We start from the raw sequence: 19,421 nt of genomic DNA on the forward strand, positions 1-19,421 counted from the left end.
GCATCAACCCATTGCTGTACTTTTTTCAAAGCAAGATCTTGAGTGAAATACCATAAAGATAAATAAGGCATTTAGAAATCCTATGGATGACAGAGGCATGGCAGACGAGAAAGGCAATTTCAGATTCAGAATAAGTGGCCAGATGAACATTAAAGATTTGAGGATACATGCGTGCAATCAAGTATGTCTTCCTAAAATGAAGATAGAGTATAAAAATTCGTTCTGAGTTATTACTTGGAGGCACAAGCAAGCAAAATTAAGTTGAAAGGAGATTCAGATGAGTTCAGATCATTGATCATTGACTCAGTGTGTCCTTGGACAAGATGCTTAACTACTATTAACTGCCCGTTCCTCACATCTTTAAAACTGGGATAATGATACTTGTATGTATAAAGCTTTGAACCACCCCCATGAAAGGTGCCCTGCAAGTACACTGTTTGTGAATAACAATAATCAGCCTCCTCTTACCCTCCCATCAGTGTGCCCTGTGTTTAAATTGAACAGTGCTTCAAAAGATTGCCTATGAAATGATGTCCTCAATATTAATGTTATACATGCTCTCCTAGCATCCGATACATTTCCTTCACAGCACTAACCACAGTTGGTGATATTGTATTTGACTGTTTGGATAATGCTGGTTCCCTTCACTAGACCCTAAACCCCATGAGAACAGCAGGGTGGACATTGTCACTGTCACATATCCAATGCCTCGCTCAGTGCCTGCGTGTGGTAGGCATTCAGTAAATATTTACTGAACAGATGAATGAATAAATAGTGCCTGTTTCCATGAATTCTGTCAAAACAAAATAAAGCAAAAAATAAAAAGTAAAAAAAAAGCTCAAGAGGCAAAAATCAGTAGGTTGATTCCCCAGTGCCCCCCATATGGGAATCTAATGCTGTAGTCTGTGTAAATAAGTGATTCCTGTTGGTCATAATCTTATAGGAGGAATGGTGCCATGAGAAATTCATTGGAGTAATTTTCAACAGAATAAATGTTTAGTAACAGATGCACATACGCGGCAAGTTGCCTCATTCAACTGCCATCTGTTGGGCAACTATCTATTCTAGCAGGACTGGTCCATTAGAACTAGACCAACAGCACTCTCACACATGTTTAAGTTTATTTTCAAAATTTTTCTGAAAGCCTTGAAGGACGAGAGGTGTTTCCATGTCTGGTAGGCAGCTGCTTCATAATGGTGTATTGCAACACCTTGGCAAACTATGAAGTCCATTCGATGTATCATAATGCTCAACAAGGAAGTATTCTCTCTTAAGTGTTTTGTCAGAAGTCAAACTAAATAATGGCGCTAGGAAACTCACTCAACTACAAATAATTGGGTCCAACAGAGTTCATTGCAGATTGTGCAATTGACAACAGAAACTGCTGTGAGCTGAAGGCTATAATCCATGCTGGTCATCATTAGTGTAATATATATATATATATCTCACATACGCGCGCGCGCGCGCGCGTGTGTGTGTGTGTTTTAAACAGGGCAAAGATAGTATAGTAAACTCTGTGGGACATCTAGTGTGACTCCATGTGTACATGCAGTTATGTTATACCCAGTGAAAGCATAATGATCCTTGGCCTGGACATGTCTTTCAATAAAAACTTTACCAAGCTTTTTTCTATATAAAGGTGGAGACAGTGTTGGCCTATATAAATTTACCTTGTGCATGACCAGTTAGGTTGGTGCTGTGTCATAAGTATGGGCCAACTTCCATAAATGGCTCAGTGCTTAGCATAATGCCTGGTACCCAGTTGGTACTTAGCAAATATTTGTTGAATGAATGTTCTAGAACCAATCCAGGTAATTCTCACTGGATTCCCAGCATGAAAGCGGGTCCCGTAGCCTTAGATCAAGTTGAGTGCGAGTTAGACCTTCAAACACTTAGTGTCCTGAGCAGAACGCATAGCAAATTGCTTATCACTGTGGTGTGCCCATAATAAACTTCTAAAGGCTGTGTGATTTCTAAAATGTAAATCATTAGGTATGTGTTTTTTTGGGAGCCAAACATGTAACAGTGGCTGTTTTAGAGAGTAAATCTATCTGAGTTTTGGTTTAGTTACAAGAATGACTAATTTTATACTAGATTCTCACATGATTCAAAGTGTGTGAATGACTCAGCCCATTAATATCCTTAGCTCCTGTGATCTCCCCTCCCAGTGAAATGATAGCTATAAGGCAATAATGATAATTGGAGGAGGAGAAGAAGACGACCTTGACTTTGCCCTCAGGCAATAAAATAAAATACTTTGAGTAATTGCATATATATACAATACTGTTTGAAAGAAATCGGATGTGTTGTAATATTTAAAATTTTATGTTAAAGCATGTTGAAAATGACATGGTTAAGGACTAAATTCTGCTGTTTGTTTCAACCATTATCAGTTGCTCTAAAACAATCAACTTCTTTAAAGACAAAGAGCCATCGGGTTCTATGTTAGTTGTTGATAGCTCATTGATTGCCTTCTCCTTGCTGACATAGAGAAATACTGCAGTCATAGGAGCGTTGAACCCCATTCAATGGAGCTAAACATTCGTGAGTGATTTTGAGCTGAAACTGAAGGGTTAGTTGGAGGCCTATGGGACTTTGGGGGTGTTTGTGTGTGTGTTTTTTTCCCCCTATTAAATTGCTACATCTTGTTGAAACAATTAATTGAACAAGGTCTGGATATTTCGAAGTCAGCACTTTGTATCTCTGCTTTTGCTAAAGTCCCCAAAGACCCAGTCCCCACATCCAGTGCACACTTCTCAATCCCTATGTAGCTTGACTTCTCTGTAGCATCTGACAGATCTTGAAATTCCTTCCGGGACTTTTGGGGTATTTTCTTTTGCTTGTCTTCTTAACACTTGTCCTTCTTTCTAGACTCCTCTAGCTGCCCTATGGATGTGGTATTCTCCATAGTTCCTGCCTTGGTCCTTTTGGTTTCTAGTCTTCTTGGTAAACCCATTCATTTCTGTGGTTTCTACTAAAATCTACACAGTGATTCCTCCATGTGGATGTTTCCCTGTCAGGCTGCTGAGCTGCAGACCTGTATATCCAGGCACCCCAAAGATAAGTGTGCAATGACAGCAACAGTGACAGCTCCTCATTGTCTAATATTCTGTGTGGTCGACCGCTTGGTGCTTTGTTGCTTCATTCCATCTATTTTTCTCAGCAACACTGGCGAGGCAAATACTATTGGCATTTTCTAAACTTGTAAGTGAGGAAACTAAGGTTAGATGCATTTAGTAACTTTCCCAAGGCCATTCAGTTAGCAGGGCCTCATTTTTAATCTCAGGTGTAGAGCCCAAGTTTTTCATCATAAATGCTTTGGGTTAGCACATCAGAATGGAATCCTTTACTTTCTCCTCTGCTTTTTGTTATTTTTTCCCACTATTCTCTGCCCTGCTTGAAAGGACCATATTTCATCCCTCAAGTAGAAAGCTGGGAGTTGTACTGGACCCCCAAATATTGTGGATCACAGAAGTACTTTTAATTTTTATGTCTTAAAATACCTCCTTTGTATTAAATAGAAGTTTCAAAGCCATCGGCTTTAGGCTGATGTATTTAAAAACTAGAAAACATGCCACCGAAAAATCTGTATGTCTGATTTTTCTTTAAAAGCTTGGACTTGCTCTCTCACGCGGCCACAGTCATGTGCGCTGTGTAGCAGCTTCCTCTCACCTGGGGCTTGTACTGTCTGCTTTACCATGCTCTCACCACTTCCTGTTGTCCTCTTATTGGGGGTTTCCTCAGATCTTTGTCCAGCCCTGCAGGCATTTTTGACACCTGGTAAAGACTGTTGTGCTTTCCCAGCTGGTCTTCCTTCCTCTCTAGTTTTTGCTCTAGAGAATGATTTTCTCAAATGAAATCTGTGACTCGCTTTCTCTTCGTGTTTGTGATTTGTTTCCCCACTAGCTCCTTCTTAGTCCACAAGCTCGTTCAAGGCTACAAGCTAAAGGCAAAAGGAAAAGAATATAACAGTTTGAACATCCACTACATGCCAAAGTGAAACACAAACACGATTTAATGAGGTCTTCACAACACTGAAGTGGGTGTTCTTGAATCCTAATTAAGAGATCAGAGAAATCCCAAACCTGGAAGGATTGTCCCGAGATCCATATACAGGTTGGTTTCAGATCTGTCTGATTCCTGGTTCCATGTTCTTTTTCCTCCATTATGTCACCTTGATTTCAAGCTGCTTTTGTCCTCTGTGCAAGTAAACGAGGCTCTTCAGCGCTTTCCCATGATCTACTCCCAGTCTCTCTTCCTTTGCTGCCAAACTTTCTTCATCTGTTACCACAGAACTCCCTTAATCTCTTCTCTCATCTCAATACAATATTATTTGGCTGCCCCGTAGTTCACTCGTTCATCAACATCTTTGGAGCATCTGCTTTACAACAGGAAGTACACTAGACACCAGGCAAATAGTCCTTGCCTGAGAGAAGCTTCACAGGCTGGTGGGTTGAGACAAGTTAGTTGTTCCACTGCAGTGTACAGAGTACCTAGTAACCAAGTCCAGTCTCCTTTTAGACCTTATCTTACTGAGCTCTCTTGCATCATTTTCCTAAAGGACAATCACCTCTGTTAAGGAAATTTTCTCATTTTCTTTCTTCTGTGGCATTCCTCACACCTGGTTGGTTTTTTTGTTCTTGTTGCTTATTGTTTGTTTTTGTTTGTTTGTTTTTGCTTCTTTTAGAGTTCTTTTTGCATCTCTTTTCTTTCTGTTCTGGTCTCATTTTAAATGTCTTTCCTGCTGCATACTGGATCTCTCCACTTTGACAGACATTCACGATTGCACCCTTCTTTCCTTAAGAAAGTATAGTTTGCTTAGTAGCCCATATTAACTATTAAACATCCTGGAGTCATCCACAGTCCCTTGTCCTCCTTACAAAAAGACTTGGCCTTTCTATTTTAAAAATGGCATTACAGGGCACCTGGGTGGCACAGTTGCTTAGGCGTCTGCCTTCGGTTCAGGTGTTGGTCCTGGGGTCGTGGGATCCAGCCCACGTTAGGCTCCCTGCTCAGCAGGAAACCTGCTTCTCCCTCTCTCCCTGCTGCTCTTCCTACTTGTGCTCTCATGTGCTCTCTTTCTGTCAAATAAATACAAAAATTTTTTTTAAATGGCATTACAATTTGGTCAAATTGCCAGCACCTCTGTCCTTAGTTAACCTACAGCAATAACTTCTTTCTCCTTTCTTGTCTGAAGGACATCTTTACATGCTTTAACTTTAGGAATTAATTTTTAAAAATTTCTCATGCTATTCTTACTTTACTCCTAGAATTTTTTAGGGTCTTTCCTGCTGCCTGTTGGTCAGGTCTCACTTTCAAAGCTATTCACCATTTTCTCCTGATCGACTTTTCTGGCTTCTCTCCTATTTAGCTACAGTGCTTAGCCCATGGAAGGTACTCACTGAATACTGGATGGGTAAGTGGGTGGTGCATAAAAACCTGACCTTTCTCCCCCAAGGGCAGTATCAGAGTCCCATTATGTAAGTATGGTATCTGCTAAGTTCCCTTCCTGATAGTTTGTCATTTTTAATTTATAGTGGTGTAAAGATGAGTAATCTATGAGCTGTTTTTTTTTATTGTTGTTGTTGTTTTTAATCCTGTTTAGGGGCGCCTGGGTGGTTCAGTTGGTTAAGTATCCAACGCTTGATACCTCCTCAGTACATGATCTCAGGGTCGTGAGATCAAGCCCCATGTCCACCTTCCTGCCTCCAGGTGCATGCTTACACTCTCTCTCTCTGTCAAATAAATAAATAAATCCTTATTTTTAAAAATCCTGTTTCATAAATTTAGTAACCCAGTGTATGTGCTCAATTGTATTCCCCCCAAATTCATATGTTGAAGTCCTGATCCCCAGTACCTTAGAATGAGACTGTTTTGGAGATAAGGTTTTTAAAGAGGTTTCATTTTAAGTTAAAATGAAGTCATTGGATGGACCTCGATCCACTAGACTGCTGTCCTTCTAAGAAAGGGGAATTCGGACACAGACACATAGAAGGAATACCATGTAAGGACTTAAGAAGAAGATGGCCATTGACAAGCCAATGACTCCCAACCCCCATGTCTGTTAAGGAAATATTTTCTACTGGTTAAGCCTCCTAGTCTGTGGTGGCTTATATTGTTGTGACAGCCTTAGCAAACTCATACACCCTGTGTCTTTTAATTCATTTAGGTTTTAAGTTCTGTGTCTAGGGACTTTTTCCTTAGGAAAGGGATGGACCAAGGATCCAATAAAATCTCTCCTCTAATCTCAGGTTTCTTGGAAGTATTTTAAATTTGTCCTGCGGCTAGAGGGCTGTCCTTGTCTTTTTCGGACCAGATAGCACTTATGATCAGCTACCTAAAGACTGGGTTTTTTCCTTCCCATTTTGGGATTATGTATCTTATTTCAATTAAAGATACAAAGCAAGATTCCATTTGAAATATCATTAATCCCCATTTATTGCATTGATTTTAAACAGATAAGGAGTTTAATATTTTCCGGGCTCGCGTTTTGATAGCTCGAGTACAGTAAGTTCTCTCTGCGGTACACAGTTGTGCCAACCTCAGCATCACATTTCCAGAGAAGATATTTGCTGCAGTGAATGTTACGTGCTTCCCAGCAGTTCTTTTGAGGTTCTGGCCTTGGGGGATAGAAGTGTTCTGAATCCCTACATCTGGTTTATTCAGGTTTATTATCATGAATATCTGGTGTATTCTAGTCCTGTTTCGGGTTACCATATCGCCAACCTCAAAATGCCTGTCCCTCTCCATTTCCTCCGCCCCCATGTTCTAGCCAGCTCCTCAGCAGTGGTGGTACTGAAGCTAGGGAAATTAAATGTGTTGAGTGGGTTAGAGACTTTATTAGAAAAGACCTTTTGTGTATATTGATCATCTGCTCTGTTCTGCTCTGATTGCCTCAGATTAAATAATAATTTCAACCCCATTAAAGACCTTGAGAAGGTTCACCTTTATACCTGCCTGTAATGTCACCATTAACATCTCAGGTGGATCTGAGTCCATTTTATTTTATAAATACAGAATGAGAGGCTGTAATTCTTTTCTGAGAACTTGTAATTTATTTTCTATATCTGCTCTGAACTTCATGCTACGATCTTGAACTTGTTTTGTCTTGTTCTATCTGTGGTAGAGGTGGAGGATCACTAGTCACCATGTATAACTGCTCTTCTTCTTGAGACATGAGGCATTATTAAATTGCCTCTCTACTTTCTCTTTTCCAAACTGAGCTTTATTGGTTCTTTAGCCTTACAGGACTTATTTTGAATTTTTAATTATATACAAGACGTGTCATTAAAGCCTCTCCATATTTTTCACAAGTCTCTTTGATGATGGATCCAGCACTAGTTGAATATCATCCGTACGATGAGAAGGCAGTCAGTTTCTACACACAGTACATTAGGCACTTTGGTTTCGTGCTTAATTTTGATTTTTGACTTAACTAATTAAAATCCATAGCAGTTAAACAAATGAAGATTCTATAATTCTTTTTTCCATGACAGAGGGTGATTGAAACTAAATTGCAGGTACTCTTTTGACTTCATATGTATTGATACTCAGATTCAGAGACGTCAGAGTATATCCCATTGACTGGAACCCAAAGCAAGAATTTTCTGTGTCTGTCTTACAGTCTTAATGTTGCCTCCAACCAACTGGATTATAGTAAACAAGCCATTTAATTCTTACTACATAATTGTATGTATTTATGAGACTGAAGAAGGTAGAGATCAAGGTTGGATGAACTCTAAGTTGTCTTCCAGCTGAGAAATTGCATTGTGTACTCTCCTCATGATGGTCAGGTGATCAGTTGTGGGGTTTTAGTGGGTAAGTACATTTGGAGCATGTAAGATTAATTCGCTTGAAATATATCGAGTACATACATCAAATACTACCTACTACATGCCCCGCAGTGATAAATCACACATTTTTCAAAGAGTGCATTTTATTAGGGGAAAGGAACATGTAAAAATAAATGCAGTTGTCTATTACGGGGGCTGTGCTAGAAGTCCAAGGCGTGTTGGGACATGAGGGAAAGTTGGGTGAATTTTGCTTGGTGGCAGGAGCATCAGGGAAAGGCCAGTGATTCAAGGGGCCAAATATGAAGGCCTGAGGAAGAGCAGCAATCAGACCGAAGTGGTGTGGGGGTGGGGAGGCAGCAGCCTGAGAGCAGCTGGAGGTTGAGAAAGTGGAAACAGTGGATACAGATGATTTTTTTTTCCAAGGAGCTGGACTATAAAGACAAAAGAACTGAGGGGAATGGGCAGGGATTAGAGGAAGTTGTTTGTTGTTAAATTTGGGAATAAAGAGCTAATTTAGAGGTTTTGGGGGGAAAAGCTTCTAGAGGGCAAAGTTCTGACAGATGAAGATGGAATTAAGAATGAACTTGAAAGCAGGATTGAGGATAGAAAGAAAAACAGAGAGCTAGAACAGATAACGGTGATAAAGAAAACAGAGCCAAGTGTTCTTTGTGGCATCTGGGAGGTAGGTGAATGGCAAAGTGCAATTCTTTCAACTTTGCCACGTGTTGGAAAGTTTTATAAAAAAAAAATATTGGGAGGAACAAAAGGAATGTAGATTGAGAGTTTAGCTTTGAACAGAACAGGGTGACACTTACTCCTAGTTGTGTCAGCAGATGGTGAAAGTGAAGTTTAAAGCCTCAACTTCTTCATGAAGTCTGAGCCACTCTCCCCCACTGGGGCAGAGAGAGAACAGAGGAGAACGGAGCAGCATGAAGGCTGGAATCAGTGCTTGGGGAGTAGGTAGGGGGACTGAGCAGACCTGGCAAAAAAGGAGGAAGCCATGAGGCTCAAGTTCCGGTGAAGTTGGAGGGCACAGAGTTGCACTGGTGTGAGAGTTTTCCCTAGTAGTTGTCAGAAGATTGCAAGTTAGTAGGGCACCGGGCGAGGGTGTAATAAGCAAACGGTGAGTGGACAGGATGAATGGCTCCCCCAACTGTTTACCATCAGCCTGTTCTGGAATAAGTCTCAGCCTCGCTGGTTCTGTTGGGATTCTGTTTTCTACCTCACTGTATTTTTATTTGTGTGAAATGAGATAAAAATAATGTTACAAAATGGTATCATGGTAACATTTAACTGAGATAATTGTATTGTCTTCCTTAGGTAAAAGAAGAACGTCCAGAAAAAATACCAGATCTTAAATTATTAGTGGAGAAGAAATTTTTGGCTTTACAGAATAAGAATTGTGATGCAGACTTCCAAAATAATGCAAAATTTGTACAGTTTAAACAGCAGCTGAAGGAACTAAAGAAGCAATGTAAGTCTGCATGCTTTGCTTTTTGGTTTGGCTTTTTGAAATTAGGGAAATGACCTGATAAACAGCCCCAGAAGACTGATTTTATAAAGTTTGCCTATCTGCTTGGCTTGATTCTGTTTCTGAATTGCTTTTTATTGTTGTTGCAATTCTGTATTTTGTCTAACTTTTGATTCAAATCAGCCTGTCCATTTCTGAAAGCCAACAGTTTCCACAAAGTGCTAAGAAAATTCCTCAGCAGCTCCAACAAAGTGACACTGTGTTGTCCCGCTGCTGGGGAGGGGAATTGGGACATCAAAACGGAACTATTTTATTAAAATAGCTATGGTGTATTTCAGATTTTAAACTGCTGTGCCATGCTTTTAAAAGAACCACTTTGAATTCTAGTTTTGCTGTTTTGGAGTAGTAGTGGCAGTGTTTTCTCAAACTAGGTTTTTTCTTCTCAAATACGGACTGGGATCCTCTCGATCCCTCTGTCTTTTGTGATAGCATAAATTCCATGAGACTGTGATTGTGAGTCCAACATAATTTTGATTTAAAAATGAGATTGGGAAAAATGACCCATTATACAAAAAAAATTTGTGGACGGTATCTGACAGAAGTAGATCTTTTCTACACAGTGAAGTACATCCATCCTTTCTTTTCCTCCTCTTTCTGCATAATCCACGTAACAGCTTTATGTAATTTGGGGCCTTTTTACATTAGCACAGGTTGTCATTCTTCTAGGCTCCCAAGTCTCATTCCTTAAAGAATTGGATTGTGAAGTGAATGACTTGTTTGTAAACTTCAGTTTCCTATTGTCTTCATTCACATACACATGGAGGAGCACTGTCGTAGGAGATGTGAATTTCCTTCTTGTCCTTATTTGTACTTAGTGGAAGGATTCACATTTTGAAATAAGCTTTCTTTTAAATATAAGCATTTTCCTTAAATTGATGCTGAGGTCTCAAAAAATGACTGAGGAAGCAGCTCTACTTTTGTCTATTTTACAAGTAACTTAAGTTTCACAATTTGGAATGTTTTGCAATCATGATGAGACTTTTGCTTTTACGTGGATTTAACAGTAAGCATTTTCTCCATGTTTTTGTCTGTTTTTTTTTGTTGTTGTTGTTTGGCCATCATAGCTACCAGAATCCTTCTAATATAAATTGCATGATCCCCTCACTTGGTTAATAATCCCTCAAACAGGTAATGTTATAATTTACTAGTGTCTTCCTGATCTTAAAGGTGCGAGTGAATTTCAGTTTGGGTGTGGGTCGGAACAGCTAAATGTATTTTGTTTTTCTGCGTAGAGCCAATAATGACAGATTATGGCAGATTTAGCATACGACCGTAATTCTTGATCTTTTTTAGATATTTGATAATACAGATTGATGGATAAATATCTAAAAATATGAATTTCTTCTGCCTTTGTTATTGTTTATGAAGTTATTATTCCATAAGAGAAAGCTAAAAAGACTTTTAGAATTATATACTCACGAGGGAATACTTTCTTATGAAAGGTACGTAATTCAACAAAATGACAAATATAGGAATCATGGTTATTATTTCTTAAATTCTCTCTAAAATGGTCAGGGGTGGAGGGGTGGAGGTGGTTTCCCCAGGCCGGCGGTATTGTGCATCATTTGGATAGACAGTTAAACTTTATGACAAAGTAAATTTATACCGAAAGAAATGCTTCCTTATGTAGGATTTCCTTATATATGTTAACACTGGAATTAAGACGATTTTCCCTTTTTGTTTCTCCTAAAACACTCTCTTAAAAAGTTTTTAAATCGCAAATGACAGAACAAGCACAATATCAATACCCTCCTTAAATGCTCTATAAGGCACATATACTTTACATGCAAAATGCAAGTAAAGTGCGTTACTAGTACCGTCAAACTAGCACCATGTCTACTGGATTTTATTGCTTTAGATGGGATGCCGCTGTTAGGATGCTGATTGTTATCGGGAGCCCACAGTTCTTGTGAGGCCACGTCGGAGGGACTAGGATTTATACAGGAGCCAGTGAATGTTTGTTTTGAGATATATCCTGAAGGTGAGGAATTATTATTTATTTTAATTAATTAATTAATTTTTTTTAAAAAATGATTGGAAACTACAAGCCAGGGAGAGATTCTTGCTTCTAGTTGCCTATTTTGGCAAAGCAAAGGTTGAATCAATTTTGGCGACTCCACAAATCTGAAGGGTTTTTTCATGAAAAGCACCACCATGCTCTCCCCAACTTTATTTACACAAACATAAATTGCATGGGATTAAATTTTGCCAAATCAGAATCCAGTCACAGACACTCGAGGAAGCTCCTTGACTGGGCGGGGAGAGGGGGGAGGCAAGATGGAGACTGAAATCAGGTGGTGTGCGGAAGGGGCCTACAAGCCCAGTTAAGTTAAAGGAGTTAAGTTAACTCAGCTGTGGCTCGGCAGCTGGCTCTCTTGAACTCTCGGGTCTCAGGATCGCTTTACATTTTTAAAATTTACGGAGGCCTCCAGAGAGCTTTTGTTTACGTGGGTTGTAGCTCTTGACATTTATCACATTAGAAATAAAAACAGAAATTTCAAAAATATTATTAATCCATTTAAAAAAATCAGTAGTAAGCCCCATACGTGTTACCATAAAGAGGATTATGAAATACAACTATGTATTTTCTAAACATAAGGAAAAATTAGGGAGAAGTGTGACATTGTTTTCCATTTTTGCAAATCCCTTCAATTTCTGGCTTAATAGAAGGCAGCTGGATCCTCATATTTGCTTCTGCACTCGGTCTGTTGTGGCGCATTGTTTTGCTTCAAGTCTACAGAGAAATTCTGGCCGCACACATGCGTAGTTGGACTTGCTGAAAGGATCTTGCAGACCACCCGAAGTTCTCATTTTGAGAACCACAAATTTAGACTAGAGATCAGTAAACTACAGCCTGTGGGCCAAGTGCAGCCTGCCTCCTGTTTCTCTGTGGCCTGAAAGCCAAGAATGGTGTTTTTCCATTTTTAAATTGTCTGGAGAAAAGTTAAGAGAAGGATAATATTTTGTGATGTGTGAAAATTCCATAAAATTCAGATTTCAAAATAAAGTTTTATTGGAATGGAGACACTCATTCGTTTCCACATTTCTGTGTGTGCTTTATGCTGTCATGGCCGAGTTGAGTCGTTATATGAGAGACCATCTGGCAAACAAAGCTTTTAATATTTGTTGCCTGGCTCTTTACAGAAAGAAAGTTTACTGACCTTTGGCGTAAACCATAATCAGAAACAAGGACATTTTGTGGGGGGAGGGTTGTGGGTTTTTTTTTTTTTTTTAACTTTAGATTTTTCCATAAATACTATACATCTGTCTTAGGTACATTCAGAACACTCTGAGTTGACTGCTGTCTATGAATCATTGCATTTGGTGCTCTAAGATCAGTAAAAGGCAGAGTCCCTGTATTTGGAAAAGACTATATATACATAGATGAAAAAATGTGAGAACCATTAATAACAACAGATCAAAACCAAAGAAAAATGCAAGAAACAGCTGTTCTACAACATAGGAGAGAGTCAGAATGGGAAAATGCAGCCTTTATTTGTCACTAACATTGCCAATCAATTGCTAGGGGCCGTGTGGAGCTATATGTTCAGAAAGAGTCAGAGGCTGGATTCAGGCCCAGCAGGAAAGAGTGTGTGGAAGGATTATGGTGGGAAAGAGCAGGGATACTACAAATATCTGGTATTTGCTGTCCCTAGAATATAACATAACAGGCCCGCTGTACTCATTTAAAGATAGCATTACACAAAAGGTAACATACTTAAGTTGCACACAGTAATTTTTTTAGTAGTTATTTATGACTTTGGATACTACCAGGCATTAGATACAACTTCTTGGAATAGTTTACTGACTCCTGGTCTAAACCACAGTCAGAACGAGGGCAGGTTTTTGGTTTGGGTTGTTGTTTGTTTAACTTTTTCTATAAATTTTTTTTCTATAAATTTTTTTTCAATAATTTTTCTATAAATACCGTATCTGGGGACCCATTGTGCTATATATTAGAGATATTGTGTAGTTCCAGCTTCATAAAATTATTACCAAAATCAAATGAAACAGTGGATCTTCTGTTTTAGATTCTGAAAGCTTGTATTAGATTCCTGATTCTTGTTACTGAGAAGGGGCCTGTAAAGCATAGTGGAAAGATTATGAGCTTAGCAGCCAGGAGACCTGGGTTCGAGTCACTGAATGTGTAGCCTGGTTTGCCTGCCAGTGCCCATTTTTCTTGCCCAGAGGCATACAAATCAAGATTCTCGGAGGCATACAAATCAAGATTGATTGAAGGTAATTTTTACACTTGGTGGTGGTGATGATAATTGAGTTAGGGAACAGTTCCCCAAAAAAAGGATTCCATTTCCCTAAATGGGAATCATGCTCTTAACGAACCCAAGTTGTGAACCCAACTGCCTTTGGTTCAAGGCAGACATAATAACCCTACTTTCTTGGGTAAAGTGATTTTAATTTATCTAAACAATATGGTCAGGTAATTTCTCTCTTCCTTGACTATTTAACTGTCTTCACTACTCCAGCCTACGGTTTCCTGCACTTTAGCACCAGGAAAACTTAATCAGAATGTACAACTAGACCTGTATGGACACTTACTCAAGTCATCAAGCAACCTTTCTTCTGTCCTTTATTCATTCACCTCTTATGTAATTAGCAGCATGAGTAGTTTTAGTGTAGGTCAGCAAGGCGGAAATTGAGGACATTAGACAATAATTGGATGACATTTAGAAACCTTTGAAATATAAGGGCTTCACTTCATGATCAAAAATACAATCAATTGAATCTGTGATCTTTAGTATTAAAATAATCTAAGATCAAATGTAATTCTTTTGATACATTTAAATGCTTAAAGGTGAGCATTTTTTAATGCAAATTTGCTAATCTGAGTACATTCACCAGAAATTTGTACAGTGTATTTAGGTCACATAGGAGATATGTAGGATATAAGATATGGAGATAACCGGATCCACAAGTGAACTTAGAAATCATTGTCAGTCATGGTGACACTTTATACTGTGATTTCATAATTATCTGGACTCATGAATCAACTCTGTACCTTCACTTTAAACACACTTCATTTAAATGTCAAAACTGATAGACTAGGGAGTGGCCATTCGCTTCCCAGAAGGATTTCCTCGGGTCATTAAATTGGGAGCACCTCTGGAACTTTGGAACACCTTCACTGAACTATGCCTAGTGGGTTGCTGTCCCTTTCCTTCAGCATCCATTCAAAAACCACAGTGTAGTTCCACAAGGGTAGGGACTTTGATGTTTTGGTTACCTTGAACTCCAGGCTGATCTAGGGCACAGGTCCTTGATTATCTCAAGAGTCTTCAGGAGGACTGTCGTGTACTTAAGAACTTATCCCTTGTCTAAAGGAGACACCTGCCACCCATGCCTGTCCGTTGCTGCTGTGCATAGGTGTGGACCCACTGTGGCCAGACAGTTGTTCGGGTTCTTTAGGGAAACCCAGATTCTAGCTGCTTGATTTTTCCATTACTAGATTTTTAAAACTCTATGCAAACAAAACTGTCAGTCTGTGACCTTTAGTTTTACTTTCTCATAATACCGCTTTGGTCAGTACCTTTGTAGGCACTTGATGAGAATACTGCCAGTTAACAGTAGAGTATGATTTCTTCAGAGAAAGGGGTGGTCTTGCTTTCAAGAAACTCCAGACTAAGGCCAGGTTGTGCATTTCACGTCATTTGGGAGTGGGTTCTCTTGCAAAGCCGATAGAGATTTTTGTGGTGAGGGGCTGAGTGTGGGAGCCCCTTACCTAGACGCAGGTGAGCCGCAGGGTTATAGAGGAGACTGGCACCTTCGAAGGTTGATGGAGACCGTGTGTGAGTGTTGTAACCTGGAAGGAAAGATGAGGAAGAGGCACAGGTGGTGCCAAGAGGGAGAATGTTTGGCTGTGCCTGGACATATGTTGAGTGTATTTCAACTGGGCAAAGTGTTGAGCAACCTGACTTGATCCTGATACTCTTCAACGCATAAATCTCTTTGTCATATGATATAACTGTCTGTCCAAACAGTGTGCATTGCTGGCCTGCAATTAACCAAAAGCCCAGGCCCCTTCAAGGCAGGAATGGTTTCATAATCTCCCCTGTATTCCTTTTGTTCTTCATATAATCAGAGTTTGGTTAATATTTATAGAACAGAATTACTCAAGTAGAAAAAGAGGGTGAGAACCTAGTTAAGGCATTCTGATGATAAAACTCATACATCATTAATAAAGGAAAGAAGAAGAAGAAAATTAGCATTTGTAAGTTTGGGATCTAAAATCAGCAAAGGTTAGCAATTTATATTCTTTGAAAATCTTTCAATTGCTCAAGTATTCAACATAAGTGATGTTGTGTGTATAACCCTTTACATGTTGGTACGCATGCATGGTATGTATAGTAATACATGGTTTTCAGTGGCACGGTAGCATCACCATAGGAAGAAATAAGTATGGCTCACTTTAAGTGTGACAGCTTAGAACATTAAAGAATTTAATAAAATCATAAGTTTGCTGGCTCTTCTGCAGACAGTTTTATCATCTCTGTGGCCCTCGGTTGATTTTCATGTTTTCCTTGATGATGATGATCAAGCCGTCGCTTTTTACTTGCTGGGTGACCATTAATTGTTGGTAAATGCCAAAAACCATTAAGTTTCACAACAGAGATTGACTTTTTCAGGCCAGGTTACATCCCTAACCTAAGGGGTTATGCTCACTGAGTGAGATTTCTCTCCTCTGTAGATTTTTTATTCCGGTGTGTCTGTCTCCCTCCCTCTTCCTCTTCTCTGAGTCAGTGTGTCTGACTCCTTTCTGTATGTCTTTCCTCCCTTCTGCTTTCTTTGTGTTTCCCACCCATTTGGCTGCTCTTCCCCATCCATTCTTACTCGCCTCAGTAAGGCTAAATGGTACCGTTCCCATCTTCATGATGAAGCAGCTTCAGAGAGGGTGAGTGACATGCCCAGTGTTACCAAACCAGAAAACAGTGGAGCCAGAAGACAGGAGATGGCTGGGATAAAAAGAGAGCATTAGAGACAGGTGTAGCTATCCCACCTCTTCTATTTAATAAAGTTGTTACCTCCTAAGAATTTTTACATATTAAGGCAGATTCACAGTACCAAATAAATAATTGAGTAAGTGAAGAAGGAAAAAAGAAAAAAGGTTAATTCCAATTAGATCATTTTGGGTGTGGTGTTTTAATCAAGGCATTAAGCTATCAGGGAGCTGTTTGGCAGTGAGAAATGCCCTTTAAATGAAGCAGTAAAGACACCACCTGCTCTGCCTTCACCTTAGATTTGTCCCAGTCCTTTTGGGAAATACTAAAAGTGATAGCTGCACTTCATATAGTAAGTATCTAGAATGTAGGATACTTTAGAGTGCTTGTTGAATTAATGCATGACTACAAGCATTGCTTGAGTTGTTTGAGTGCCTGCCTACACACAAGGTATGATACCTGCTTACTTTATGTACATTACTGTTGATTTCTCACAATACTACAAGATAACTATACCCACCTGATAGATGAGAAAATATGCAGATAAAGGTGATATAACTTGCCTAAGCTCATCATATATGCTGAAATTCAGACCCAGGTTGGGGAGACATCAGAGCTCACATTCTTTTCCTTGCATACCACACCTTTAAAACACACCTATTTGGTCTTCTTTTCTCTCCATTCAAGCATTTCATTCATCTCTTGAAGACCTGATTGCCCATAAGACTCTTGAGGAGTGAACAGTTCGTTTAAATCTCCCAGGCCATAGATCCGCATTGATGTCTCTTTGATGACACTGGGGGAATCTGCTTCATCTGGCTGAGAGTGAATCTTTTGCTTGGTCATTTCCGTGTAGAGGCCAGAGAGTAGGAATCGTACTGCACGTTATATAGTAGCTTATCTGTGTGTGCTTCCTAGTGCCTTCAAAGTATCCCCTAAAGAAACATGTGCTTGAAGTGAGACTCACAGAAGGTAAGTGGTTTCCTTGAGCTCACAAAGTGTGTTACAGCTTGAGACTCAAAACCGGGTCCGGCTTCGCCAGATCCCATGGTTTTGGCAATACATTCAGGAAACAGTGACTAAGAATTCCATTTCCGGTGTGAATAGTTGCTATGTTATGGCAGAGAGGAGTAGGGTGTTTATTGTTCTTACAAGTTTAGAACAGATTCCATGAAATTTATTTCAAGCGTAACAACAGTAATCCCATGCCCGTACATCATCTCTCCCAATCTTCACGACATCCACGTGTGAGAGCAGAATGGATGAAAAATGCAGGCTCTGTTTTTAGTAGACTGAATCCCGGAGATGACATATTTACCCAGTGTCTCACAGTCAGGAGGTCGCAAGGCTAACAGATATTCCTGAGGAAAGGGGAAGCTTTAGGAGGAGAGATGGCTATTAAAGTTATTAGGAGAGAAAGGTTCAGTTATCAAGGGCAAAATGAGTCAGCAGCAAGTTTAAACACAAACTGTGAGCCATGGGTGTTTCTCTCCTGGTGGCTTATTTTAAGAGAGTGTGATACCATCCGTGCTCAGAAAGCAATCTGAACCTGGGAGTAGGAAAATCAAATCATGTGTCCTGGGGATGACGTGCATCATACTTAAGAAAATAATTATCTCGTCAAGTCATTAACTCCTGAGGTTGCAATGATTTCAGTTTTATACTAGTAAGATGTATATAATAGCCGGCCCTTTGTAGTCGACCCTCCCCCCATTTTTAGCCCCGTCAGTGACTGGTTTGTGTTTTTATTTTTTTCTCAGTATAGTTTTGACTTTTCCAGAATGTTGCATACATGGGATCATACAGCATGTAGCTATTTAAGTGGCTTCTTTCACTGAGCAGAATGCATTTGAGATCCATCCACAGTGTTGTTCATACCAGTAGTTCATTGTGTTGTATGTTGTGGGTAGTATTTCGCTGTATGGATATACCATAGTTTATCCATTCACCATCTGAAGGACTTTTCAGTTGTTTCCAGCTCAGGGCCATTATAAATCAAGCTGTTCTAGACACTCATGGGCACATATTAAAGTGAATATAAGTTTTCATTTCTCTTGGATGAGTGGGATTGCCAGCTAGTACGGTGAGTATATGTTTTACTTTCGAGAAACTGACAGACTCTTTTCCAATATGGCACATGGCCCCGTATGGCCGTCAGCAGTGTGGTGACAGTTGTAGCTGCCCAGCATCCTCACCAGCACTTGGGTTATCTATTTATTTTTTGTTTTGTTTTTAATTTTAGCCATTCTACTTAAGTATGTAGTGATGTCTCATTATGGATTTAATTGATGTTTTTCTAATGACCAGTGATGTTGAGCACGAAGTTCCTTTTATATGTAAATTTTTTATCTTTGTTCATGTTTTTCTTACATGAACATATATCTCTTACATTTATTCTTTAATTCAAAAAACATTGTAGATGGTGCACAGCAGTTATTCTCCCAGTGTGCTCCCCACCCCTGCAGCAGGGTCCCTTGGAAATTTATTAAAAATGCATCAGGCACCACTTTAGGACTGGGGAATCTATTAATTAAAAGTTGTCTCACCAGGCACTCTAGAGGATACAGATCTCGCTTGTAATTCCAGATCTCATGTAGCTGGTCACCTACAAGGGAAGAGCCATCTGTGCACAGTGTAGTTCTAGGCATCTACCTATAGGTTACTCAGGAATTACCTAATGAATTAGATTACACTTGGTCTCTTGGGCTTGAATATAAATTAACTTTATTCTTCTGTGTCTGAGAGCCTCAGTTTTATATTGCATGTTATTTCATTTTCATTCATTCAGTGAGTATTTATTGAGTATGCTGAGCATACCTCAGTGAGCAAAATGTATAAGTCCCTGTTCTCATAGAGTTTACAGTCTACTCTTTGGCACCTAGCTGTCTGCTTATATTTGTAATACTCATATTCCTAATAGCTCTGAATGGTATCTTCATAGGCATAATGGATAGCCTTAATAATGTCATATTTGTGTATTTGTTGTATTTAAGTACTGTTCTTATATTTGTTAAAGTTTGGATTAGTCATGGAATCCTACTTTCTTAATAACTTTTAAACTCATTTGTCTCATCAGCTAAGTATGTTGATAACAGTGTTAAGAGCAGAAACTGTTCAACACGTGGAAAGATTTAGAATTTAGAA

The 19,421-nt window shown here is 39.3% G+C and overlaps 1 protein-coding gene across 2 annotated transcripts in view; it reads left to right on the forward strand.

Annotated features, from left to right (window-relative positions):
- Window positions 1-19,421, forward strand: part of NSMCE2 (NSE2 (MMS21) homolog, SMC5-SMC6 complex SUMO ligase) — a 212,874-nt gene that overhangs the window by 56,763 nt on the left and 136,690 nt on the right. For both annotated transcript variants that reach the window (XM_059395153.1, XM_059395154.1), the window contains exon 4: window positions 9,114-9,267. In XM_059395153.1, the coding sequence (XP_059251136.1) occupies window positions 9,114-9,267 (154 nt within the window). The remainder of the gene's footprint in view (window positions 1-9,113; window positions 9,268-19,421) is intronic.

The sequence above is a fragment of the Mustela nigripes genome, chromosome 3 (genome assembly GCF_022355385.1).
Source record: "Mustela nigripes isolate SB6536 chromosome 3, MUSNIG.SB6536, whole genome shotgun sequence".
NCBI lineage: Eukaryota > Metazoa > Chordata > Mammalia > Carnivora > Mustelidae > Mustela > Mustela nigripes.